This window comes from Vipera ursinii (assembly GCF_947247035.1).
Source record: "Vipera ursinii genome assembly, chromosome: 14".
Lineage (NCBI taxonomy): Eukaryota > Metazoa > Chordata > Lepidosauria > Squamata > Viperidae > Vipera > Vipera ursinii.
Window position 1 is genome coordinate 2978590 of NC_139527.1, and position 26819 is coordinate 3005408.

General features: G+C 49.4%; 1 protein-coding gene across 1 annotated transcript; it reads right to left on the reverse strand.

Moving 5' to 3' along the window:
* Positions 1–1207: 1207 nt before the first annotated feature.
* On the reverse strand, positions 1208–23364 carry TBC1D10A (TBC1 domain family member 10A). Its single transcript, XM_083373577.1, has 9 exons — positions 23152–23364; positions 12235–12334; positions 11563–11670; positions 11354–11460; positions 8563–8677; positions 7664–7729; positions 6546–6735; positions 3947–4101; positions 1208–3519 (listed from the first exon to the last, which is right to left on the reverse strand). Exons 1-9 carry the CDS (start codon positions 23349–23351, stop codon positions 3127–3129), a joined length of 1434 nt encoding a protein of 477 aa, XP_083229703.1. The 5' UTR covers positions 23352–23364; the 3' UTR covers positions 1208–3126.
* Positions 23365–26819: the final 3455 nt, after the last annotated feature.

A 26819-nucleotide genomic window follows, 5' to 3' on the forward strand; every position in this document is an offset into this window, starting at 1 on the left:
TTGGACGGGCAGCAAAAACGTCCTCAAACCAACAAGACAAATACAGTGGGCACGGCTCCCGATTTTTGACAAAAGTAGTCAGGAACTTTTCCTCCGAGACGCGCGTCACGCGCCGCCACGAAGCCCATCAGGCACGATGGGACTAAAAGCCCCCATTTTCCCCCTCGTTGTACCGGGTGGGGAAACACCAGGAATTTAGGCCTGGCAGCTGCTTTCGGCAAACGTTCAGCTTTGTCCTCCAGTCTCTGGCTCAAAAATCAAAGCCTCGATCACGTTTGGCGCCACAGGCAGACAAGACCAGATCTCTGCAGCCTCCTGATCCCTCCGACCACCCGTGGCACTTGGCCAGCCAGCTGCAAAACAAAGCAACGGAGAGAGTTCGCAGTGCCAGGGGAACTACACAGCGGCTAACCAAGGACAGTTAGGTTTTCTAGGGAGGCCCTCAAAAGCAACTGGGATTCTCTGGGGCAAAAGGCTACCGAGGCCTAGGGAGGCCAAGATAACGCCAAGGCTGCATGCAGAGCGCCATAAACCATCTTGATCACTGACCTCGCTAAGAAAATAGGGAGGAGAGAATGCACCACGCTGGCACGTCATGCCATTTCACACACACACACACACACACACACACCTGGCCGCCCCCCAAATAGCCCAAGGTGCTGGAAGGGCATTAAGAGCGAGGCCTAGTCAAAGCAATAGCACGACGTTTTAGTGGAATCGATAAGCTTGGTTGTTGGCAACAAGGGGGAAGAGAGACTGAAGTGGCCCAGCATCAGAAGAAAGCTGGAAGGGACCTTGGGAGGTCTTCTAGTCCAACCCCCTGCTCAAGCAGAAAACCCTATGCCATTTCAGACAAATGAGTGTCCGGTCTCTTCTTAAAAACCGCCAGGGATGGAGCACCCACAACATCCAGAGGCAACTGAATGATTGTTAAGTCAAGGACCGCCTGTGTGTGAATGTAGCCGTGTCTTCTTTGCTCAGGGGTGCTGGTAAAGTGCCTTCCCCCCCCCCGCCCCGAGCTACTTTCGAGACCGTGAATTGCACCTGAGGAAGTCAGCGGCAGCACCCCAAAACGTAGGCCTCTTTAATAACACCCATCGGTTGGAAAAGGGGCTATCAGGCCCCCCCTCCTCGTTTGGGGCTCCCCCGAGACACCCCTTTCCACCCACCCCCCCTCCGCCAAACCAGTCAAATCGCACACAGGATGTACATAATTCGGGTTTATTTCGCCTCTTGTACAAAACAGTTTCAGCAATTGATTTCCTTTTTAAAAAAAATCCGCACGCAAGAATCCCGCCGGTCAGCCATAATCTGGTGCAGGAGAAGGAAACGAGAGACTAGCATCCCTGTTCCACACTCTTCCCCAAAATATACACTTTTGTTTCCGCCAAGGGGAAGAAAGAAAAAAAAAAGGTACCCCCACCCCAACAAACCGAGTTTATGCCACAAAAGGGGAGGGGGCAAGTGGGAGGGGGGAGGAATCTCTTCCTGCACCTCCTTAATAAACCACAGAGGTTCCCATCAGCCCAAATTTGCTTCCCGCCAACATTAAAGTGTCTCGTTTACTGTCGCCTGGGAAAGACAGAAAGCAACAGGCTACAGATATCAGATGGGGGAGGGGGTCTCACTATTTTGCATGTCTGAACCCCTCATTTTTAGGGAGGCGCCTTAACGTCCTGGCCACTTCGAGCAGCAGCTCAGTTTTAACTCCGTGGATGTTGGCCAAAACGAAACAAAAGAACCAACTCAAGTTCGTCGCCAATTTGACGAAAGGCAGGTGGGGAAAGGAAAAAAAAAAGAAAAAAGAAAAAAAAGGGAGGGGGATTTTAGTGTCCTGGAAATGGAGTGTTGTTGTTGTTGTTGTTTTAAAGAAAAAACCAACAAACCACAGCGCTGGAATGCAAGAAGAGAGACCGGCATCTAAACCGCTTGGGGGGAAAAAAAATCATACAAACAATCAGATTTTTGGCCAGCGTTCCTTCTGGTCCAAGAATCGGTGGGAGGGGTGGGGGGGAGAGAAGAAATTCAGCATTTTCTGGTCCGTCCAGCATATTTGGAATTTGGTCAAGACAGCGTGGCTAAGCAGGATGGGCGTTCCTTTTTAGCTCTCTTGACTTTTAGCAGCCTGAGGAGAAGCGTTCGTGCCTCGGACAGTCCGTTTCTGCTTAGAAGGAAATGGCGGATTAGAGGAAGAACAGAGCAGCCCGAGTCAAAGTCGCCCTACGCGTAAGACAGAACGCAGGGCCTTAGCGGGTCCCCGTCTTAACGCCGCTGGCTCAACTTTAAGAGCCCCCTCCTTGGGCAACCGAGGGGATCGTTCGTCCGGAGAACCCTAGCAGGAGAAAACGGGAGGCCCAGAGGGGACTACAGCACCCATCGCAGGCTTGGTGCAATGGAGCCGGCTGTAGGCTTAGGGTTCTGGAGATCGCCAGCTTACGCGAGGGCCGAGAAAGAGGTAGCATGAGAGAGAGAGAGAGAGAGAGAGAGAGAGAGAGAGAGAGAGAGAGAGAGAAGCCCGATCATCGGCAGCTTCTCCCATCAAGGGTGGAATGTGAGACTTGAGGGCCGAGGCGATTGCACGGCCGCAGCCTGGGAAGAAATCAAGGCGCTGTTGCACTCCGGCCCGCCGAGAGAGAGAGAGAGAGAGGTCAGAGTGAAGGGGAGGCCTCCATTTATTCCTATCGGAAAACGGGTTCCTGTGCCAAACCGCCCCTCTAATTTCGTGCTCTGCAGGTAGCCATATACCTTTCCTATGTTTCTATCCCTGGGTGATTCTGGCCAATCAAACTTCCCCGCCGAAGCAAACGGGGAAGAGGGTGGACTTCAGGGCCTCCCAGCCTCAAAAATGCCACCACCACCCCACCATAGCCAAGCGTAGCAGGGCCGCTCCTAGCCCTTTGCAACCAGGGGTGCCCTACGGGATGCTTCCTTTGGCCCGTCGGAAGGCCCGATACTTACCCACCTGCCCTCCGAGGAATCTCCCTCCCCTCCTTTACAAACCCAGCTAGCCATTTTCCTATCGAGGGGGTGGTCTCAACTGGTACAGTCTGGTCTGTGGCCTGGGAGGGAGGGGAGGGGTGTTTGTGTGTGTGTGTGTCTGTGATCTGGAAAGTGCAATCCCCACCCCTACAGATAGGTGTCCTCGCTCTCCCGGGAACTAAGGCTCTCCTTGGACTGGTGGAGAAGGAAAGAGTCGGGCTCCAGCAAAGTCTGAGATCCGTTTTCTTCGGGGATGGGGCCGTTGGCTTGGTTGCCCATGGCGGCGGGCCCTTTGGGGGTGCCCTTCCGCAACTTGTTCTTGCGGCCCTTGGGGGGCAGGGCGGCACCGGGGGGCAGGATGATGGAAGGAGAGGGCTCCAAGGCTTTGTGGGGGTACGGCTCCGAGTCCCTGATAGCCTTGGCGCCGTGGAAACGGGGGGGAGACTTGCATTGCAGCTCTCCGTGGGTCTCCTTCCACTTCTTCAGCTGGATCAGGTGCTCCCGCTCGATGTGGCGCTCCGTCACGGGCAACTCTATGACCTAGGAGGGACAAAAGAACAGGGTGGGGGGGGGCATCCAGGTGTTTCTCCAAACGTGGACAAGACTCCAGAAGCGCTGACGCCAGCCTATAAATAACCTGTCCGTCCCAAGCTTCCTTCTGCCTTCCCAAAATCTGTCCAGCTCCCCATTCTTCTACGGATGTAGAATCGAAAGAATCCTAAGGCTGGAAGGGACCTCGGAGATCTTCTAGTCCAACCCCCTGCTCAAGGCAGGTGCCCTTATGTCTTCTGTACCTACGCATTTATTGTTGCTTTCTTTTACGAAGACTTAAGTTAGCCCACTTAACAACAGACATTTGGGGGCTCAATTGCGGTCGTAGGCCGAGGACCGCCCGGGGTACTTTTGAACTCTCTGGCTTTTTGCATCCGCCATTTGCCTCCGAGGAAGGCAGACAAAGCGGATTTACCTCTTGCACGAGGAAAGCTTCCTGCATGATTTTGGGGTTCAGGGCTCTCAGCTGCTCCATCGTCTCGTACTGCCCTTGGCAGGTTCGCAGCTTCTCCGAAGAACCCAGGGTGTACTTCAGAAGCACGAGACCCACGCGGAAGATGATCTTGACGCCTGCCGGAAGAGTGGGGGGGGGGAGAGAAGGCAGTGTTCCAATCCCTTTACCAGCCAATCCTCGACTTAACGACAGTTCACTTAGCGACGGTTCAAAGTTACAACGGCACTGGGGGAAAAAGGGACTGTTTTTTTCAGGCTGACGACCGTCGCAGCGCTTGCAGCGCTCGTATTTATGACGGTTGCAGCGTCCCAGGTCCCCTTTTTGCGACCTCCTGACAAGCAAAGTCAATGGGGAAGCCAGATTCACTTAAGCATCTGTCACTGTGACTCAAGGACTTACCTGTATTCTTGGCAACTGGCTCACCTTTACTGCTGTTTGCAGCAATCCAAAGTCAGGTGACTGCAATTTGTGATTGATTGATTGATTTTTGCCTGTTTCCAACGTTTACTTCTAGTTCCTGGCAAAAATGGCCCACGGGGAAAAATGGATGGGTGCCTTGACTTATGACTACAATTGTGACTGCTCGGCGATGGTCGTACATTAGGGACCACCTCTACAACGTCCCCCAGGAGAACAGCTCCAGAGCTGTAGCAACCTCAAACCCTCAAAGTGAAATGCGATCGGAAAAAATGGAATTACGTTTTGAGCTAAGAGCGCTGGGGGACTAAATCTAGGGGGGAGGAGAAAGGTTGGTCTGGAACCATCCTGGGGTGCCTCACAGGGCTGTGGCCAGGACCCAGCAAGCTGCCATACAAATTACTACAGGGAGTTGTCGGACTTACGACCGGCCGTTTAATGACTGCTCGAAGTTATGATGAGAATCACACGGACTACAGACCCTCCGGCTGGGCATTTCGGGATCAAAAGAAGAGGGGGTGTGTGTGTCAACCTATTCTCCAAAGCACCCGAAGGCAGGAGAAGAAGCAACGGATGGAAAGTGACCAAAGAGAGAAGCAACCTAGAACTAAGGAGAAATTTCCTGACAGTGAGAAGAATTAACCAGTGGAACAACCTGCCTCCAGAAGCTGTGGGTGCTCCAACAACAGAAGTTTTTAAGAAGAGATTGGACAGCCATTTGTCTGAAATGGTATAGCGTTTCCTGCCTGAGCAGGGGGTTGGACTAGATGACCTCCAAGGTCCCTTCCAACTTCTTCTTCTTCTTCTTCTTCTTCTTCTTCTTCTTCTTCTTCTTCTTCTTCTTCTTCTTATTATTATTATTATTATTATTATTATTATTATTATTATTATTATTATTATTATTAAGTTCCTAACACTGAGGACCATTATCCGGTGGAACGGCTTGCCACCAGAAGTTGTGGGTGCTCCATTGCTGGAAGTCTTTCAGAAGAGACTGGACAACCATTTGTCTGAAATGATTTAGGGTCTCCTGGCTGAGCAGGGGGTAGGACTAGAAGACCTCCAAGGTCCCTTCCAGCTCTCTTTATTCTGTTTAAAACTGCAACTACAAAGCCGGTCACCAGAGGGCAGCCAGATGACATGAAGCCAACGGCCCCAAACTTCCTGCTTGCCGCTCAAGTTGGAACAGCATCAACCTCATGACGGCTTTGCTGACCTAGATTTGTGACTCACAGGGATGTTTGCGTCTGTGTGAACAGCTGGGCAGAGGGGAAAGCCACAGGGCAGAGGCAGAAAAACCCAGCACTGCTGCAAAGAAAGGCAAAGCCACAACCCACTGGATGGTTGAGATGAACGGGTCAAGAGCCGACTGGAACCAAGATTTCAACTAAAGTGGTTCTCAACGTATAACCACAATCAAGCCCCACGTTTACCTTGCTAAAGGATTCAGATGTTCAGCGAGTTTTGCTCCATTTTACCGCCTCCCTTGCCGCAGTGGTTAAGTCAGGGCTCTTCAAACGTGGCCACTTTTAAGGCTTGCGGACTTCAACTCCCAGAATTCCTGGAGGCTGGCTGAGGAACTCTGGGAGCTGAAGTCCGCAAGCCTTAAAAGTGGCCAGGTTTGAAGACCCCTGGGTTAGGTTGGTTGATGCCATTGTTAAAAGTGAGTAACATGGCTGTTCAGCGAATCCAGCTTCCCCATTGACTTTGCTCGTCAGAATGACCCCATGACCGCAAGACACCGCCAACGGTCCTACGTCCATGACAGCTGCCAAGCTTCTGAATTTAGATCACGCTAGGAGGCTGAGATGGATCACGCGAGGAGGCTGAGATAGCCAGAAGAGCAAGGTCTTTTTTCTCGGCACCACCGTAATTTCAAACAGGGCCGTTTTAAGTCGAGGACTGCCGGATATCCTGATGGAAAGGTTCCTGGGATATCTGGAAGTATTGATTATTCCTCCAAGAAACAATCCCACTTGCTTGGTCTCGTTATGGGCTTCCAGATGCCAGGACTCCACTGCGGAATGGCGAGAAGCAATCTCCACCAGAAATGTCTCCCAAATGTGGCCAGCGTGGGTCCATACACACACACACACACACACACAAAGGCCAGCCGCTACCCCCGACGGAGCACGGCCTGTACCTTCGCAGAAGAACATATCCCAGACCCGCAGCACAGAGCTCCAGGGCAGGGTTCTGGAGAAGGCGCACATGAACCACTCCGTCATGTACAAGATGGGGTCGATCTTCTGCTTGCCGAGATGCTTGTAAGCCAGCGGGGAGACTCTCTGCAGCAGAGAGAAGAGGATCTCCCCATCCAACTGGATGGCCTCCTGCGGGGGAGAAGAGAGAGGAGATCTGAGGGGGGGGAGGAGGGGGGGCTGGCTCTGCCTCAGCCGCTGGTCCACCACGTTCGCATTCACCCACCACCGCCGACAGCCTGCCATGAACTGAGCCGGAGGGGAAAGCGAAACTAATGAAGCGTGCCTGTCAGGGGCAAAGCCTCAAGGTCGTTACCCTGGGAGAAAAAAGCAAGGCCGTTGCAAAAAAAAACAACAAACCCACACTAAAACCCGCCAATTTACTCAAATATAATTGGACAATCCCCTTCATGGATTACTGCCTTGTCGCGGCGAAGGGGCTTGCGTAACTCAACGAAGCTATGAGCTATGCCCTGCAGGGCTACCCAAGACGGACAGATCATAGCAGAGAGTTCTGACAAAACCTGATCCGCTGGAGAAGGAAATGGCAAACCACTCCAGTATCTTTGCCCTGAAAACCCCATGGACAGTAGCAAAAGGTCCATGGGGTCACGATGGGTAGGACACGACTTCGCAACTAACAACAACAAAAATTGGACAATAAGGGGCCAGGAGAGGAGAGGAACTAGATGGGGAGTGATAGCCGGGAAATTCTGACGCGCGAACTACAGTTCTGGCTTTGCTACACTGCAATCCACTAGGCTTATAGTGAAACTATACCTTTCCCTGCAAATGGAGTTGAGGGTCTTTCTTTTCTAAGGGACTATGACACCCCCTCCCCTGCTTCTTCTTCCTTGGGGCCGCATTCTTTCCTCACTCTCCTGAAACCACCATGACAGCAGATCTCCATCAGGGTCTAAAGCAGGAGGGGTGGGGGTCGTCTCCAAACTTGGCAACTTTTAAGACTTGGGGACTTGTTGGCGGAGAATTCTGGGAGTTGAAGTCCACAAGTCTAAAAGCTGCCGAGTTTGGAGATCCCTGGCCTGGAGGAAACACTCACCAGCTTCTCGCTGTAATAGCCAGGAAGATATTTCTCACATATTTGCACAAGGCACCAGAAAGCTTGCTGAAGAGAGAGAAGGAGGCAAAAAAAAATATTATTAGCCGGATAGGACTGAGTTTGCAGTTGGGAAGGGGGGGGAGGAAAGACAGTACGAGAGGGGAGGGGAGGAGGAAGGAAAGAGAGGGGAGGGGAGAGTAAGAAGGAAATGGAGAGGAGAGGAAGAAGGAAAGAGAGAGGAGAGGAGGAAGGAAAGAGAGGAGAGGAGGAGAGGAGAGGAAGAACGAAACGGAGAGGAGAGGAGGAAGAAAAGAGAGAGGAGATGAGATGAGAGGAGAGGAGAGGAGAGGAGAGGAGAGGAGAGGAGAGGAGAGGAGAGGAGAGGAAGAAGGAAATGGAGAGGAGAGGAGGAAGGAAAGAGAGAGGAGAGGAGGAAGGAAAGAGAGGAGAGGAGGAGAGGAGAGGAAGGAGGAAACGGAGAGGAGAGGAGGAAGGAAAGAGAGAGGAGAGGAGAGGAGAGGAGAGGAGAGGAGAGGAGAGGAGAGGAAGAAGGAAACGGAGAGGAGAGGAGGAAGGAAAGAGAGGAGAGGAGAGGAGGAAGGAAAGAGGGGGGAGGGGAGGGGAGAGGACGGGACAATAAAGTTGGAAGGAACCTTGGAGGTCTTCTAGTCCAACCCCCTGCTCCAGCAGGACACCCACTCCACCAGCTTTTATTTTTACAGCAGGAAATCCTGGGTATTTTTACTCTCTGCTTGTAATATGGACTGGATATGACTACAGATTAGCCAAGCCGGAGGAAGCAGCAGTCCTGGAGAGCGACAGGAAGGGGCCGGCCGCCTCCAGAGGAAGAAGACACGGGAGGGAGGGAGGGAGGGTCGGTAAGAGGAACGCCCGCGCACCTCGGCGGGCATGTGCATCAGCAGCACCGCTGCGATCGGCGCCTGCGCCTGGCAATAGCCTTCCTCCGGCCGGTACAGAGTGTAAGCTTTCAGGACCCGGAATAGATCTTGTTGCCTGTAGCAGGGGAGAAAAAAGAAAAAAAAAGGAAATTGTTGAAGGGAAATATCAGGCAGGAGCAGCTCAAGTGTTTACAAGCTCAGACTGTACACCAGGATGTTGGTGCAGCCAGAGGAACATGGAATCACAGGCCTGGAAGGGACCTCGGAGGTCATCTAGCCTAGCCCCCTGCTCAAGGCAGGAGACCTTATACTATCCCAGTCCAGTGTCTGTCCAGTCTCTTCTTGAAAGCCTCCAGCAATGGAGAATTCACAACTTCTGTATCGTGGCGACCAGAACTGGATGCCCTATTCCACGTGTGGCCTCACGAGTGCGCTAAGCCGGCTTGGGAGGTTCTGGGTTCAAGCCTTCCAGCGGCGCCCGCAAATTTCCAGCCTTTAAAGGAGGCGCCCCATTCCATCCACAAAACTGGGAGGGGGGGGTGTCAGCCCGTCTTCCAGTCTGGCCCGTCTCAAAGATTTCCTCTTACAAAAGGAGCTTTGATCAGAGCTACACAAAGCCCGGCTCAGAAGGCATCGGGAAACCAGGGCGTCCGTCCGTGGGAATCAAATTACGGAACTGCAGGATCAAATGTTCCACACCACATTTGATTCCCAAGCAGTTCAACAATTTCATGGGTCTGCACATGCCTGAACACGGGTTTCCATCCCTGTTCATTTTATCTATCTATCATCTATCTATCTATCTATCTATCTATCTATCTATCTATCTATCTATCTATCTGCCTATCTATCTATCTGCCTATCTATCTATCTGCCTATCTATCTATCATCTATCTATCTATCTATCTATCTATCTATCTATCTATCTATCTATCTATCTATCTATCATCTATCTATCTATCTATCTATCTATCTATCTATCTATCTATCTATCTATCATCTATCTATCTATCGGATTCCAAGGTTGCCCAGCTTAGACAGGGGGGACTGCATAAACACACAAGGATTCAAAAAGAAGAAGGGACCCCCCCCCCCAAAGAAAACCGTGTAATGACAAACACACAATGTAAACAAATCTAAAATCCGGAACAGGCAAACAAGAAGAAAACAGAAGGGAAGGGATAACAATTTGAGTCCGCAAAGCCAGTGCAGACCTAGGCTGCATTAACAGAGGGACAGAATTAAGATCACGTGAAATGTTAATACCACTTTACAATGCCTTGGGAAGGCCACACTTGGAATACGGCATCCAGTTTTGGTCGCCACGATGTAAAAAAGATGTTGAGACTCTAGAAAGAGTACAGAGAAGAGCAACAAAGATGATTATGGGACTGGAGGCTAAAACATATAAGGAACGGTTGCTGGAATTGGGTGTGTCTAGTTTAATGAAGAGAAGGACCAGGGGAGACATGATAGGAGCTTTCCAGTATCTCAGGGGCTGCCCCAAAGAAGAGGGAGTCAAGCTATTCTCCAAAGCGCCTGAAGGCAGGACAAGAAGCAACGGATGGAAACTCATCAAGGAGAGAAGCAACCTGGAACTAAGGAGAAACTTCCTGACAGTCAGAACAATTAACCAGTGGAACATCTTGCTTTCCAGAAGTTGTGGGTGCTCCAATAACAGAGATTTTTTTTTAAAAAAAAAACACCTGGACAGCCATTTCTGTGGGGTGATAGGGTCTTGAGCAAGGAGTTGGACTAGATGACCTCCAAGGTCCCTTCCAACTCTGTTATTCTGTTAAGCAGCAATTTGAACCAAGGCACTGGGAACACAATTGCTCACCTTCACCTGGGTTTCTAAGACTGACGCTAAAAGATTTGGTGCCTCCAGTCTTAAAAAGGAGATTAATAACCCCCCCACACACAGGTTGAACAGCCATCAATTTGCATAAGCTGCTTTCCAAACGCTTAGCTTGCCATTTCCATTCCCCGATTATAAGCTGGGCAAAGCCGGCGCCCTTTTATCTGTCCTGAACTGCCCCCGTGTTAGAGGACTCCAACTAGGGAGGGAGGGAAGGAAGGTAGGAAGGAAGGAAAGGGTGGGAGGGCGGGAGGGAAGAAGGAAGGAAAAGATGGGCATAAGAAAGGGAAAAAGAAGGAAGGAAGGTACGTAGGTAGGTAAAGGGGAGCCTGAGAAAGGGGGAAGGAAGGAAGGAAGGAAGGAAGGAAGGAAGGAAGGAAGGAAGGAAGGAAGGAAGGAAGGAAGGAAGGGAGGGAGGGAGGGAAGAAGGAAGGGAGGGAGGAAGGAAGGAAAAGATGAGCATGAGAAAGGGGGAAAAAGGAAGGAAGGAAGGTAAAGGGGAGCCTGAGAAAGGAGGAAGGAAGGAAGGAAGGAAGGAAGGAAGGAAGGAAGGAAGGAAGGAAGGAAGGAAGGAAAATAAAGCAAGAAACAGGAAGGGAAGGAAGGAAGGAAAAGATGGGCATAAGAAAGGGAAAAAGAAGGAAGGAAGGTACGTAGGTAGGTAAAGGGGAGCCTGAGAAAGGGGGAAGGAAGGAAGGAAGGAAGGAAGGAAGAAGGGAGGGAAGGAAGGAAGGAAGGAAGGAAGGAAGGAAGGAAGGAAGGAAGCTCCATGTTTGCCACACTATGCCAGACTCTGTTGCAGCTTTAACAGATGCCCGCCAGGTGGGCAGAAAAATTCTAGGTCCAGCCACAGCCTGCGGCCTCCGGCGCAGGCCACGATGCTCGCGTGGAAAGGTCTTAAAGAAAAGGCAGGGGGTGGGCACAGCCCCTTACCCGTGGCCTCCTCGAGCAGCAAACATCTCGTGGAATGGAAACTGACGGTGCAGGTCTCGCTCAATCACATCCAGCCATTTGGGCTCCCCCGCAGCCACGTCCAGCTCCTGCGAAGCAAAACAAGCCCCTCCTTTTATCTGATTATTACGTTTACAGGCTGGAAATGTGAGTTTCCCCTTCTTCTTCTTTCGTTCGCCGAAGCATCTTACCTCAAACTTGCCGGCGTTCTGTTCCAGCTTGACTTTGCCCCCGGAGAGGTACTGCCAGGCCCGGCCACGCAGCGAAGGCGGGATGCCCTTTTGGCATCTCAGCCGGATCTGAAAAGGAGAGAAGAGTGGCGGGTGAGATGCCAGGCCGAAACACAGAAATGCAAAAAACGTGTTTTTTTTTTTTAAAAAAAAAGGTAAAAAAAAAAAAAGCAAAATCAGCTTTTGCCCAGCTGCTTTTTTTTTTTTCAGGAGGCAACTGGACTGTCTGGTTTTTCTTTGAAGACATGTCTTCCAAACCCAGAGGTGTTCTACCTGGGGCCACCACATCGGATTGATTAAATTTATACATGCTGGCCATTTCCTTCTCGACCACTCTGCGCTCGTGAAAGGGGAGCAGGGGGGTCTCCAATCTTGGCAACTTTTCAGACTTAGGGACTTCCAATTCCCAGAATTCCCCAACCACCTGGCTGGGGAATTCTGGGAGTTGAAAGTCCACAAGTCTTAAAGCTGCCTAGGCTGGCCAACCCCGAGACAGAGCAAGGCCGACGACTCGAGAGAAGCGAATCAGGCACGCAGAGGAGAGAGAAGGAAGGTGCCGATGGGACCGCCCTGAGTCTTCGGAGAAGGGCGGGATATAAATGGGATTAAAAAATAATAATAAATAAAACTTACCTTTTTGTGCTTTTTCGCCATCCACTTGTCCCAGTTGTTCAGCATGTCCAGCCATTTTGACTCCCGTTGCCTCAACACATCCAGTGGCACCTCCTCCAGCCTGGGGCACAATTACGACAAAAAGTTATGCTTTGGACGCAGCCTCCCTCAAGAGACTGGGCTGTGTGTGTGTGGGGGGGTGTGTGTGTCCATTATGCTAAGCCAGGATAGCGTTAAACATAGCTTGTTGAAGACGTTGCAAGGGGCTAGGTTCACCCACATGCAAAAACCTACTGGGGGAGGAGGGGGTTCACACCATTAGGTGACATGCGAAGGGCATCAACGGGATTTGACGAATTCAGCCTTGAACTGTTTTTTTTTTTTTTTAGGCCTGCAATTTCGTCAAGAAAATGATGGTGGACGTATCTCTAGCCCAAATATCACAAGCCATCACTAAGAGCCTGCACCTCTTCACATATAACCAACCTAGTACTGCAGCAGATACTCAAGCCAACTAATTTGATTTTCTTAAACTCAAAATCACGCACACGCACACACACACACGTTTTATAAAACCATCATGCCAGGATCTAACCAACGGAACACCTCCGAATTTCAACGTTCCTGTTAAAAGTCTTAATTTAGGGCAGAGGCCCCCAACTTTTTGGGCACCCAGGACCGGTTCCATGGAGAAAGGTTTTTCCACAGACCGGAGAGCGCGTGGGTGTGCTGCCTGCATCCCACGGATGGGGTTTTGTTTGTTTCTGCGGACTGGTTGCTGGGGTTGGGTTTTATTAATGTGTTTTAACATATTTTTAATGTGTTTTAACTTATTGTAAGAGTTGTGGGCGTTTTGTTTAATCTCTTTTAATTTTTGTATTTTGTCTTTCAACATGTACTGCCCTTTTCACCGCCCTGAGTCCTTCGGGAGAAGGGCGGTATACAAATAAAATTAATAATAATAATAATAATAATAATAATAATAATAATAATAATAACAACAACAACAACAACAACAACAACAACAACAACAATAATAATAATGTCGCGGCCCGATACTGGTCCACGGACCGGGGGTTGGGGACCCCTACTTTAGGGTTACCAGGACAGGGATCTGCCAAGGAATTTATGGGGCAGAAGTTCTGAAACCGCTCAGCGCCAAGCAATCTTGCCCACCCAGCAAGGTTGCCTTCAAACAGAACCAGCCCAGGTTTGTTTTTTTTGTTGTTTGCTTGTTTTTCCCCCTCTTCCCAAATATTGCCAAAAAAGGAGATACAAATCTTAAAAGGCAAGAATGCTGCCAAACCAGACCGAAATAAGTCCGGGGCAGCCAGGGGTATGCATTCCATAAATTTCTGCCTTCAGCCCATTCCTGATCGAGGGTGCAGCCAGTATTAGGATGTCGTTTTCCAATTCAGGGGCTCCTGGTGGGGGCGAACAGTTCCTGGACAGGCTACGGTAGGAATCGAAACCGATACCCGAGCGGTAAACAAGGGAATTTTATCCTGCTCCAACCCTGCTCCGTTGGGAGCAGCGTCGAAGTCTGGGGCTTTCGAAACACGGATTTGGTTTTCGCCCAACCGGTGGAATCGCCCTTCGTCTGCCAGTCCCGGCAATTCCTGCTGATGGAAAACGGACATCACGATCTGACTCATCTCCTTACCCCACCCAAAGCCTCAAAGCCATCCGGAGCCTAAATGGAGAAGTTACACAGGAGGCTTATAGAAGCGGACCCAGGGGTCAGCTGGAGGAAAGTGCAGCCTTGTTGTTGGACCACCGAGTCTTCTAGCCAGAGTGGCCCAAAGTGAGGGCTTCTGGGAGAGGTAGTCAACCGACCCGGCAAAGAGCCAAATTTGTCGCCACGGTTACGGAGGAAAGCGGAGCAACTTATTCAATGCATCTGAAATCTCCCCTTCCTACAGAACAGAAGTTGTCCTTGACTTGTTCCAAAGACTAATGATGATAATAATCAGGATCGTGATCGTGATCGTCATCATCCTGGTTGATACCTAGGATGCTGGCAGCAACCCGTGTCAACCATTAGTGCCAGTCAATTTGAGTGTTCAGTTGACTGAGTTTCATGTTTAATGAATAAAAGTTATATAATAATAATAATGTTGGAAGGGACCTTGGAGGTCATCTAGTCCAACCCCCTGCTCAGGCAGGAAGCCCTATACCTATATAACCTATATCCCTTTATCACTATAAAGGAGCTGGTTGTAAGTTGTGAGGGCTGTAAAATGGGCTGATCGTGTTGTGACCGAACCGATTTTATGACCTTTTTTTTTTTTTGCAGCGAGTATTAGACGAATACACTGGATGCAAACAGTCAAGCAAATCAAATGCTGTGCTTGGTACGTGGTTCGCTATGGGCACTTGTTTCGCCACCCCCCGCTCAAAAAAAAAAACCTGGCAAAAAACCCCGTTGAAAAACGTGGTCACGTGACCACGGGATGCCGCAAACTGCCGTACGTGTGTGCCCCGTGTACACAGCAGCACCCGAGGTTTGGCACTTCAAATCCAGATCGTTAAGTAGTCCCGCCTTAGGTCCGTCGTAAGTTTGAAAAGTCGTTAAAAGTGAACGGTCAGAAAGGAGGGACTGCCTCGAATGGAGCATAATGTCAGTCTGCTTGTGGCTGGACGTAATTGGGACGGTTCTGGGGTTTGGGCAAAGGGAATTGCCGGGGAATACTATATAAACCCGCTAAAACCACAGTAACACGTGTGTGAGCGGGACAAGCGCAGGACGAGGCAAATACATAATAAATAAATTCTTGGTAAATATGCTTACAGGAAGGCGACGCCAGGCTGGGGCAAAGAGGGGGTATGTGTTTAGGGAGGCTTTCTCGAAGGAAACTCTGCCAAATTGCCGTTAACGCAATGAAACCCTAGCCTTGAAAGAGGTGGGGAAAAAAAAATCAATTGATACCCCTGGACAGAAGCAAGACAAAAGAGATCCTGGAACTTGGAGAACTCCCAAGAAGCCATTTAATTTCCCACCGAAACGAAGACGCAGAGAGTTTGACTCCGGTTGGGGGTGGGTGGCCCCCCCCCCTCCGTTTTGGCTGGGACGGCTTTTCTTGTTTCGCTGGCCGGGTTCCCATCCCGGCGGCCCGGAGCTGCGAAAAAGCCAGATCCGAGCCTTCTCCTCGGCCGGCTCACATTTCACAGCGCCCTGGGTGGCAAACGAGGTCAGGATTTGGCCCCACCGGTTTTCACAGAGGTGGTTTAAGGGGAGAAGCCATCCTCACAGCCTCAGCTTGAGAAAAGAGGAAACGGGGTGGGTGGGTGGGGGAAGTCCATTCAACCCTAGAACCTGCGCGGTTAAGCTGGCATTCGGTGGCCTTAGCTTGCCATCTGGGCATCAACCTAGCCTTCCAAGAGCGGTGCCGCTTCTTAAGCCAAATCTGCCCGATTCTATTGGGGGGATTATTCAGCTGCTGAGATAATGCGGGAAGTCCAGTTTGTTCCGTGACCCAAGTTCCTCGGAAAAAAGCCCTGAAAAAAAAGTGACTTAAACGTGGCGAGAAAAGTCGCCAAGTGGAGCGAACTCCCCCAGACAAATTTCTCCCCGTACGACGTAAAAACTTTGGGGCTCGGCTGAGGACTGCCTGCGCTTCAAATGGATTTGGCCTCTCGTTGTGCGTTTGGCCGATTTCATTATTTCAACGTGCTCCGAGGTCATTTCCAACTCTCTTATGCCATGTTCCATGTCCCAATGCTAAAAGGCCACCATTGTAGGATGAAGGCCAAGCTAGCATGCGCGGAGAGTCCCAGACATTAAGGCTTATTCTCATCCGGCAAACTTTAATGGTTTTGCCCGCCGGTAATTAGGGATTGGCTCTGCTACAAAACTTCAGCACTCAGACTGACACACTAATCTTTGTCCTGTCTCTTGCAATCTGCTGGACTAGCCACATAACACATTCTTTGTTTTTTGAAAAGAGGGGGTTAAACAGATCCCGGTCTCTTTAGATAAAGAGTTGAGGGTTGGAAAACAGAGCCTTCTTCCCCATTTTAAAACCACGCGTGTCTTCCTGCTACTAAACCGTCACGCCGTCCATGGATTCTGCTCTCTTTAACGTCATCGAAAGAGGCAGATGGGTGTCATAAGTTTTAAGCCTCTGTTTGCCCGCCCTCCCACCCACACACAAACAGGCCCAGAGGCTCAACCGTCCTAATCCTTTAAAAGGTTGTTTGTGTGTTTTCCCCTAGCTGCTAATGCAGAAGACAGGAAGCCGGGCGGCTGAGAGATCCCGTTTAAAAACACGTTATTTACATGAAAAACTGCACAAAGCGCTGACAAAAGCGTTGTGGCAAGGACAGATCCCAGGGCAGTAATTAAAATGACAGGTGACCTGCCGGTGACATTTCTCCGGCTGGGTCTGCCTCCAGGCCCCAGTTAAGGAGGGGCCCAAAATCCAGGTCCTGCATCTTTTATAAACAACCGTTTGGGAGCGATGAGTTGACCTGGAAACTTCACGAGAAACGAGAAACGGGTTTCTACTTACATATATTGTTGCAGGGTGGAAGCAGTTTCTAGTAAGGCATTATTATTATTATTATTATTATTATTATTATTATTATTATTATTATTATTATTATTACTACTACTACTACTACTACTGATCATCGCCCAGTCAGCCAGGTGTTCAGACCAGATTTGGCATTTTTGTCTACCTAATCGAGTCCTTACCAATGACCTGGGATAGGCAGATGTGGATGTTTGACGGTATCACAGATCTCGTCGCAGGATGGAAGCGGTTCCCAGTAAGGCCGCCTTTTGCAATTGACTAATGGCGAATTTGTCAATGCCGACGATGGTGTCCAAGTGGTGCTCCAGTTGTTTTGGGATTACACCCCAGGCGCCTATGACTATTGGTACTACCCTTGCTTGCCTTTGCCACAGTCTGTTTCTATTTGTATTTTGTTATTTTCTCATCTATTCTGCTGTCTCCAGGCACTGCCACGTCCACTATCCAGACTTTATTTGTCTTTCTTATCGACAATTGTTAAGTCCAGGGTGTTATGTTGCAGGTGCTTGTCTGTTTGAATTCTGAAGTCCCAGAGCAGTTTAACTTTTATCATTTTCTATGACATCATCATCATCATCATCATCATTATTATTATTATTATTATTATTATTATTATTATTATTATTACTACTACTACTACTACTACTACTACTGATCATCGCCCAGTCAGCCAGGTGTTCAGACCAGATTTGGCATTTTTGTCTACCTAATCGAGTCCTTACCAATGACCTGGGATAGGCAGATGTGGATGTTTGACAGTATCACAGATCTCGTCGCAGGATGGAAGCGGTTCCCAGTAAGGCCGCCTTTTGCAATTGACTAATGGCGAATTTGTCAATGCCGATGATGGTGTCCAAGTGGTGCTCCAGTTGTTTTGGGATTGCACCCCAGGCGCCTATGACTATTGGTACTACCCTTGCTTGCCTTTGCCACAGTCTGTTTCTATTTGTATTTTGTTATTTTCTCATCTATTCTGCTGTCTCCAGGCACTGCCACGTCCACTATCCAGACTTTATTTGTCTTTCTTATCGACAATTGTTAAGTCTGGGGTGTTATGTTGCAGGTGCTTGTCTGTTTGAATTCTGAAGTCCCAGAGCAGTTTAACTTTTATCATTTTCTATGACATCATCATCATCATCATCATTATTATTATTATCATTATTATTATTATTATTATTATTATTATTATTATTATTATTATTATTATTATTGTACATGCTTTCAGATTCAAGAGGGGTGCAAGATTTAAACTTTATAACACCAATTAACAAAATATCCTGGACTTTTTTCCTCCCACCCAGCAAGGCCAAAACCTGCGTTAGCGAGGCTGTCCATCTCTTTTTCTCTGTCTTAATCCTGCCTCGTGTTCAAACACCAGGCACGATGCATTCTGCTTGGCCACAAATGCCTTCTGTCCGTCCCTAATCTCTGTTTTGCTCGCTCTCTAGCCCTTTTGTCGCTGTCTTTCCTGGAAACAACATACATCGGGCCAAACAGTGGTTCAAAAGTGCGATGTCCAGGCATCTGGAAGGGATCCCTTCCGGTTGAGAGACAGGAAGCAGCAGCTGTACAAGTCTGCCTTGGGTAGACAGGAAAGGGGTAAATGCTGGGTGCGCGACGGAATGCAAATGAAAGCAATTAAGGTCAGGAGGAATATTGGATTTTTCTCTTGGGCACAAGACAGCCATTGCTGGGCCACCAGGCACTGCATAGGCCAGAGCCGTGAGGCCTTTTGACCAGGGGTCTTCAAACTTGGCCCTTTTAGGACTTCTGGACTTCAACTCCCAGAATTCCTCAGCCAGGCACGCGTGCCTGGCTGAGGAATTCTGGGAGTTGAAGTCCAGAAGTCCTAAAAGGGCCAAGTTTGAAGACCTCTGCCTTTGAGTTTCTAACTTGAAAACAAAAAAAATAATTAGCCATTCAAGGGAGGAAACGTCGGGATCCAGCTTTGCAATTTCATCCGACTGGTCCAAAGCAGCTTTTTTTCCACCCAAGTTTCTTTGTTTTTTTCCTTGAAGGCGTTTCGCTTCTCATCCGAGAAGCTTCTTCAGCTCCGACTGGATGTTTGGGGGGGGGGGAGAGAATGGAAGGATTTATACTCCTTGCAGACCGCTGGTCATTTGCAGACCGAGAAAGTCCAGTCGCCTCTTGAAAAAGCATCTTTGGGACGAGCACGACCTGGATGACTGAGAACCTAGCTAATTGTGCGTGCTGCCTTTCAAAGCCCATATTTGCAACTAGCTGGGCTAGAATGCTATTGCCTCGACTGAACGGCCCAAGCCTGACCCTCAAATTTCCGTCGCTAAATGAGAGCGTTGTCGAGTTTGGCATCCTATCTACGACCTTTATTGCCGCAGTTGTTCAGTTAGGAACACGGCTGTCAATTAAACCTGCCTTCTCCGTCGACTTCGCTTGTCGGAAACGGGGATCCCGGTGACACACACCCCCCCCCGCCAAGACACTGCGGCCGTCATAAATATGAGTCAGTTCCCAAGGAGCCAAATTTTGTTCGCACGTGAACGTGGGGCGGGGCGGGGGGTGGGGAATGCTGCAAGGGCGGTGTGGAAAACTATTCTAAGTCCCTTTTTTTCCCCAGAGCTGTCGTAACTTTGAATGGTCACTAAATGAAACATGGTAAGTCAGGGACTACCTGTGTTTTGAGGAAGAGACTGGCCACCCTTGATCCTGCAGAAAACAGCCACAAGCGGTTTAGCCTTTAAACCCCAGCTCTAATTACAGCTGAGCTGTTGCCTTGTCAGCACTCAAACAGTCCAAGGCAAAAACTATTATTAATCTTCTGTTTGTTTATTTCCAGGCTATTTAACTAATGGGGACACTTGAATTTGTCTTGCTAGCAGGTGAGACGGGAGTAGTTCCAAAGACAGGATGAAAACACACAGCCCTGAATCAAACTGTGAAAGCCCTAACAAGCAGGCATATACATAGGATGAAGGCTACTGCTAAGCTTGTAAGCCGCCCTGAGTCTTCGGAGAAGGGCGGGATATAAATGGAATTAAAATAAAATAAAATAAATAAACTGTGATAGCACGAGAGGCTCCGCGGAAAGCCAAGATGGCTGTGGGCACCTGGGCGGCTTCGTCATCAAAGTTTCCCAAAACACGTCAGAAGGGAGAAGCAGCCCAGGTTAAAAGTGGGAAACAACAGCACTATAAATGTGTGGGGCTTTTGAAAACCCATCTTTTCCAAACCGGAAGAAACACCGTCCGGGTTGTCCTCAACTTACGACTCCTTCCGAAGCCAAAGTTTCCGTGGCTAAGTCAAGACATTTGTTAAGGGAATTTTGCCCCACTTTCTGGCTACAGTTGTGATCGGCTGTTGTCGGTAGCAGGGTTGTTAAGCGAATCCGCCAGCTAGACAAAACTTTGCCGGGTCCTGAAAATGCCTACCGAGTTACTGTCGATTTTTAAAATCGTTTTCTTCACATGCGCCCCTGGGAAAGGCCTGTTTTCTCATCACAGCTAGCTCCTCCGCAGAAAAGCAGCATGAACAAAACACACACCCTCGGATAACAGCTGGCGCGCAAGAGCCCTACATTTCCCTTTCATAGCAAGCGGCCCGGATCTTAAGACACAGTAGACGAGGGACAAAAATCACCTTATTCTGATATTAGTCAGGAAAGCATTCCTAAAGGAGCAGAATGTCTTAATTCTCCATTCCAGCAACAAGTCGCAAATAATAATAATAATAATAATAATAATAATAATAATAATAATAATAATAATAATAATAATAATAATAATATAAAGTGGGAAGGGACCTTGGAGGTCATCTAGTCCAACCCCCTGCTCAGGCAGGAAACCCTATACCATTTCAGACAAATGGCTGGCCAGTCTCTTCTTAAAAACCTCCAGTGTTGGAATGATTAAACACAGCTAAGCAAACCAGAGCGCCGATTTTTAAAAGGAGCAAGGGCTGGAAAGAAAATTTACTGCACAACTGTTTTACACAATCACACAAGGGCTCAACCAAAACAGGTATTCCTAGTTCCTCGTGTGATTAATCTTCTTTAAAAAAAAAACCACCTACCCTACATATGTCAGTGGAATATTAATTATTTCCCATGCCTGCATCTCCAGGTTTTCCCAGCATATTTTGTGCCAGCCCTGGCTTTGGTACTGCCCAAAAACTAGGCTTACAGCAACACTTACTCAAGAGTAAGCACTCTTTCTTTAGAAGGAAAGGGCTGGAAAAGAAAGAGAAAGCAATTAAGGCCCGTCTTCTCCCTGTGCTTGAACATCACAGCTGGCAAAAAGTCCCAAAGCGAAAACTTTTGAGCCAGTTTCACAAATCAGCAAGCAGTTAAGGCTGAACTTTTTCGTTCTGTCTCATAATCCTCCATACAAGTTTGTGAACACACACACACACACACAAATAAAACCTTCCTAAGCAATAGGATAATTTTCTCCCTCCCCAAAAGATAGAGTTGAGACCGACCACACATGCAGCTTTGACTAAAACTTTTCTTTCTGGATTATCTTGGAAAACTTTTGTTTTCTCTCTTCTGTGTTTTATTTGTTGAGATGCGGGTTTTCCCCCCCTATTTTTCAGTTTTTTAATTAAAAAAAAACAAAAAACCTGGACTGTTTTTATGTACTATGTTTCACATTAGTAGAGCTGCTGTTAGAAATAAGATAAACAAACAGACTAACTTTGGAAAGGCTAAAAGGCCAAGACAGATTTAGTCCCGCTGACTGTCTTAGCGTTATTGCTTTTATAACCAGGTTACTGAATTCCCCCATTCACACAATAGAAGGAAACCTGTTGAGTTTAATATCAGCAATCTAACTTTCCTAATTTCTTTGATTTCGGGAAAGCAGCAAAGAGCTTTCAATCAGGCTCCGAAACAGCAGAACAACAAGCTTGGGAACAGAGAATGCAACCTGAGCATGTGAAGAGTGCCTTCAGCCTATATCTAGGCCAGCGATGTGCAACCTTGGCCATTTTAAGACTTGTGGACTTGCAACTCCCAGAATTCCCCAGCCAGCGAGCCGGGAGTGGAAGTCCAGGAATAAGTCGGAGATGGCCGCACAAGGCTGGAAGCCGGTTTGCTAAGCAGAAGGCGGGAGAAAGCCGTAGGCGTCCCCAAGGCCAGTCGGACGGAGGCGGGAAAAGGGGCCAAAGTCCATGGCAAGAGTGCCCTCTGGACTCTCGTGCAGAACGTGCCCCATGTCCCACGCCTCTATCCGGATCTCTAAGAACCCCCCCCCCGCGTTTAATGAGAGCCCTGCTTGGGCCAGGAAGCCCACTCACTTCACCCCCCAGTGCCACTCCCCTTCCCAGCAAGAGCCCCCCAAGACACAAATCTGATCCAGCCCCCCCCAAAACAGCGCTCCTGCCCAGAGCAAGACTCCCACTCCCCCACTCTGTCTCTAGCAACAGTGCCCCTGCCCACAGCAAGAGCACTAAACTACTAATGGTAACCCTTCCCATGATGGCAAGAGCCCCTCTCCGCCCCCTCCCAAGCGAGAGAGTCCCTGCCCATGGCCAGAGCGCCACTCAACCCCATTCGAAGAGCAGTCTCGATGGCAAGGGCGCCTCTGCCCGTGGGCAGAGTTTCCCCTCCAGCCCACAAGAGCCCTTTCTGCCTATGGCAAGAGCGCCCCTCCACCTTCACCCAAGAGCAGTCCTGATGGCGAGAGTGCTCCTGCCCGTGGCAAGAGCGCCACTCAAGCTACACGCCAAAGAGCAGCCCTGTTGATGGCCAGAGCGCCCCTCCACCTTCGCCCAAGAGGAGCCCTGGTGGTGGCAAGAGCACCCGTCCAACCCCTCCAAGAGTACCCGTGCCCATGGCCAGAGTTCCCCTCCAGCCCACAAGAGCCCCATGGCCAGAGTTTCCCCCCAACCTTCACCCAAGAGCGGCCCTGTTGATGGCCAGAGTGCCCCTGCCCATGGCCAGAGCGCCCCTCCACCTTCACCCAAGAGCAGTCCTGATGGCGAGAGTGCCCCTGCCCGTGGCAAGAGCGCCACTCAAGCTACACGCCAAAGAGCAGCCCTGTTGATGTCAAGAGTGCCCCTGGCCATGGCCAGAGTGCCCCTCCAGCCCACAAGAGCCCCACGGCCAGAGTTTCCCCCCAACCTCCGCCCAAGAGCGGCCCTGTTGATGGCCAGAGTGCCCCTGCCCATGGCCAGAGCGCCCCTCCACCTTCACCCAAGAGCAGTCCTGATGGCGAGAGTGCCCCTGCCCGTGGCAAGAGCGCCACTCAAGCTACACGCCAAAGAGCAGCCCTGTTGATGTCAAGAGTGCCCCTGGCCATGGCCAGAGCGCCCCTCCAGCCCACAACAGCCCCACGGCCAGAGCTTCCCCCCAACCTCCGCCCAGGAGCGGCCCTGCTGGTGGCGAGAGTGCCCCTGCGCGTGTCCAGAGCGCCCCCCCTCCACTCACGGCGCCTCCGGGGGGTCCCCCGCCTCCTGCCCGTCGGCGGCCACCAGGAAGCCGAACTTGTCGACGCGCCGCCCGCCGCCCACGTCGCCCGCCGAGCTCCGCGAGTCCAGCTCGCCGCCTCCTCCGCCGCCCGCCGCCTCCTCCTCCTGGCCGTCGTCGTCGTCGTCCTGGGCGGCCAGCGGGGCGCGGGGCTCCCCCATCCCGTCGGCGCTCCGCCGCCTCGGCTCTGCGCCCCGCCCTCGGCCGCGCCCATTGGCCGCGCCGCCGCCGCCGCGCCCGCCCCGCGCCGCCGCCATTGGCCCCGCCGCCTCGGCCGGCCGCCGCGCCGTAGGCCGCTCGCCCCGCCGATCCTCTGACTGGCGGGCGCCGCTGGCCAATGGCGCCCGCTCTCCGCCGCCCCTCCCCTCGGGGACTTCTGGACTGCGGCAAGTGTCCGGGATGGTAGGGGGCGCTAAACTAGCCTGGCTTTAACCCTGGCTTAGGGGGATCTAAGCTAGGAATCGCAGGCAACAAGCCGTAATTGACCCGGTCGCCCAAGCCTGCTGAGCCAAAGCGAACCAGCCCAATTGCAGGTCTAATGAGACGCTTGCTCCCTGCCCAAACTGGATGCAACCTGTTGGGTTTAACCAGGATTTATTATTATTTATTATTATTATTATTATTATTTATTATTTATTAATTTGATTTCTATACCGCCCTTCTCCCGAAGGACTCAGGGCGGTGTACAGGGCAATAAATATAAAAAATACAATATACAAAAGTTAAGAAAAATTAAAGATTGTGCCCGATACTATAAAATTAATTAAAATCAATATTAAAAACCCCAAACCCATCAGACCAGGCGGGCTTGTTCAAATAAATAAGTTTTTACATCACGGAGGAAGGAGCGAAGGTCTAGAGCCATCCGGAGCTCAACCGGTACAAAAACAAAAGTCTCCACCGGCAGAGTCTGCACTAGGCTACGAGGTAGTCGGTGAGAGCTTGCAACCCCTTATGTCGTCGGAATCCAGCCGTGTATCCGGGCTGCAGATTTCATTAGTCGTGTTCTTACAAACTTACAAGATTAAATCAAGTTTTCGGAATTAACCTTGTATTATCTACTCCGGTGTTAACAGCACACATTTCTGGGGGGGAAAGTGCAGGGAACCTTAAGGGATTTGTGTAATATTCAAGTTTCAATAATAATAATAATAATAATAATAATAATAATAATAATAATAATAATAATAATAATAAGAAGAAGAAGAAGAAGAAGAAGAAGAAGAAGAAGAAGAAGAAGAAGAAGAAGAAGAAGAAGAAGAAGAAGAAGTTGGAAGGGACCTTGGAGGTCATCTAGTCCAACCCCCTGCTCAGGCAGGAAACCCTATACCATTTCAGGCTGTCCAGTCTCTTCTTTAAAACTTCCAGTGTTGGAGCAATCACAGCTTCTGAAGGAAGGTTGTTCCACTAGTTCCATTGTTCTCACTGTCAGGAAATTCCTCCTTAGTTCTAGGTTGCTTCTCTCCTTGACTAGTTTCCATCTGTTGCTTCTTGTCCTGCCTTCAGGTACTTTGGAGAATAGCTTGACTCCCTCTTCTTTGGGGCAGCCCCTGAGATACTAGAACACTGCTATCATGTCACGCCTCACCCTTCTCTTCGTTAGTTCAATTACTGTATTGAGTGAGGCAAAAAAAGGAAAAAAAAGATCAACGGTTTACACAGCACATTAAACCACAAACCAGCCAGGTTTCTAACCCCTCTGCTACCTACAATTTATTATATATTAATTTATGTTAATTATAACTATAATTATTAGTTGTGTTAATATTAATCTTTGTCTCAAATGAGACTCCAGGCAGTGCACATAGATTAAAACCAAACCCAATATACGCAATAAAAAATAGAGAGTAATGATGGCTAAAACCTAACCCAACTTCATTCCCAAAAATGACAATCTCATAGTGATGACCTCACTGGCTTCCAAACCCCACGCTTGAAGGCCAGATTATGATTTACTCTTTGAAACCCAACAAATGTCGTTCTGTAAATCATAGATTAAGCAAGAATAGATTTAATAATAACATTCCTTCTATCACAAATAGCTTTTAGCTTATCTGGACTCAAAAATTGTATCTGTTTTGTGTAAGACATATATCGGCATATTTCAAACCTGGCCACCTTAAAATGTCTGGATGTTAACTCCCAGAATTCCTGCTGGCTGGGGGAATTCTGGGAACTGAAATCCACACATCTTAAAAGTTGACAAGTTTAAACAATACCGACGTAGAACCATCTTGACTGCGGATGACTGAAGACGACCTGGAGAGATTGTATTGAATTTATAATGGCAATTTACCACAATGCAGCGCCACCTAAAGCAGACGACGGTTTTTTTTAAAAAAGAAAGCATAAATCAGTTAAAATCCAATTTAAAAACACGTGAAAAACATTTAAGAATTGCACTCAGAAATCTGAATTGAAGACAAAAAGGCTTTTATCTCTAAATTAAACCCAGAATAGGAAGAATGTGCAAAAGAGACAATTTCATCAATTGGCTTGGAGGGGGGGGCTTTTATGGGGCAGACAGAAAATTTGGGGGTGCTTTTCATTTCAAAAGGGACGCGGTGGCTCAGTAGGTTAGGACGCTGAGCTTGTGGATCGGAAGGTCGGCAGTTTGGCGGGTCGAATCCCGAGTGCCGCGTAGCAGAGTGAGCACCTGTTACTCGTCCCAGCTTCTGCCAACCTAGCAGTTCTAAAGCACATAAAAATGCAAGTAGAAAAATAGGGACCACTATGGTGGGAAGGGAACAGCGTTCCGTGCGCCTTTGGCGTCTAGTCATGCCGGCCACATGACCACGGAGACGTCCTCGGACAAGCGCTGGCTCTTCGGCTTTGAAACGGAGATGAGCACCGGCCCCTAGAGTCGGAAACGACTAGCACGCATGTGTGGGGGAAACCTTTACCTTTTACTTCATTTCAAGCCAGGCTCAATCCTTTCCAGTGAAAGGATACAACAATTTGCAATTTTTTTTCCAAAAGAAAAGCTTGCAGATGCTGCCCCCTGCTGACCAGCGTAGCCCTTAAAATTTGCAAAAGTTATAATAAATATGTGGGCCCCCCCTTAATAACCATCCTTTTACCGAATCAGCCAGTGTGCCTATCTTTACGCAAAATATGGGCTATTGTACTTTGTTGCGCATTTGACAGGATGCAACTTCGCCTCCAGAAGCTGTGAATGCTCCAAACACTGGAAGTTTTTAAGAGGAGATTGGACAGCCATTTGTCTGAAACGATGTAGGTTTCCTTCCTGAGCAGGGGGGTTGGACTAGAAGACCTCCAAGGTCCCTTCCAACTCTATTATTATTGTTATTGTTATTGGTGGAAGAATCTTGCAAGTCTGAAGGTGCAATTCTACCTCCCTGCCCTTCGAATTCCTATTACAGCCCTTCGGAGTCTGTTGCCCCAACCACTATCCAGGTTTCCCTCCCTCCAAAGGGAGAAATCCCACTGCTCCAGGTGGCTTCCTTTCCCACCCCCCTCTTCCCTCCCCTGTACTCCTCCAATAGCAATAAAGTACCCCAAGTCCTATCAGTAAGCAAAAGCAAACTGACGCTGTTTACTAGCGGATCGATGTCTAGCATTCTAGCTTGTTAACGCCAGCTTTGCAAAGTGGCTGTTTCCAGCAAGGG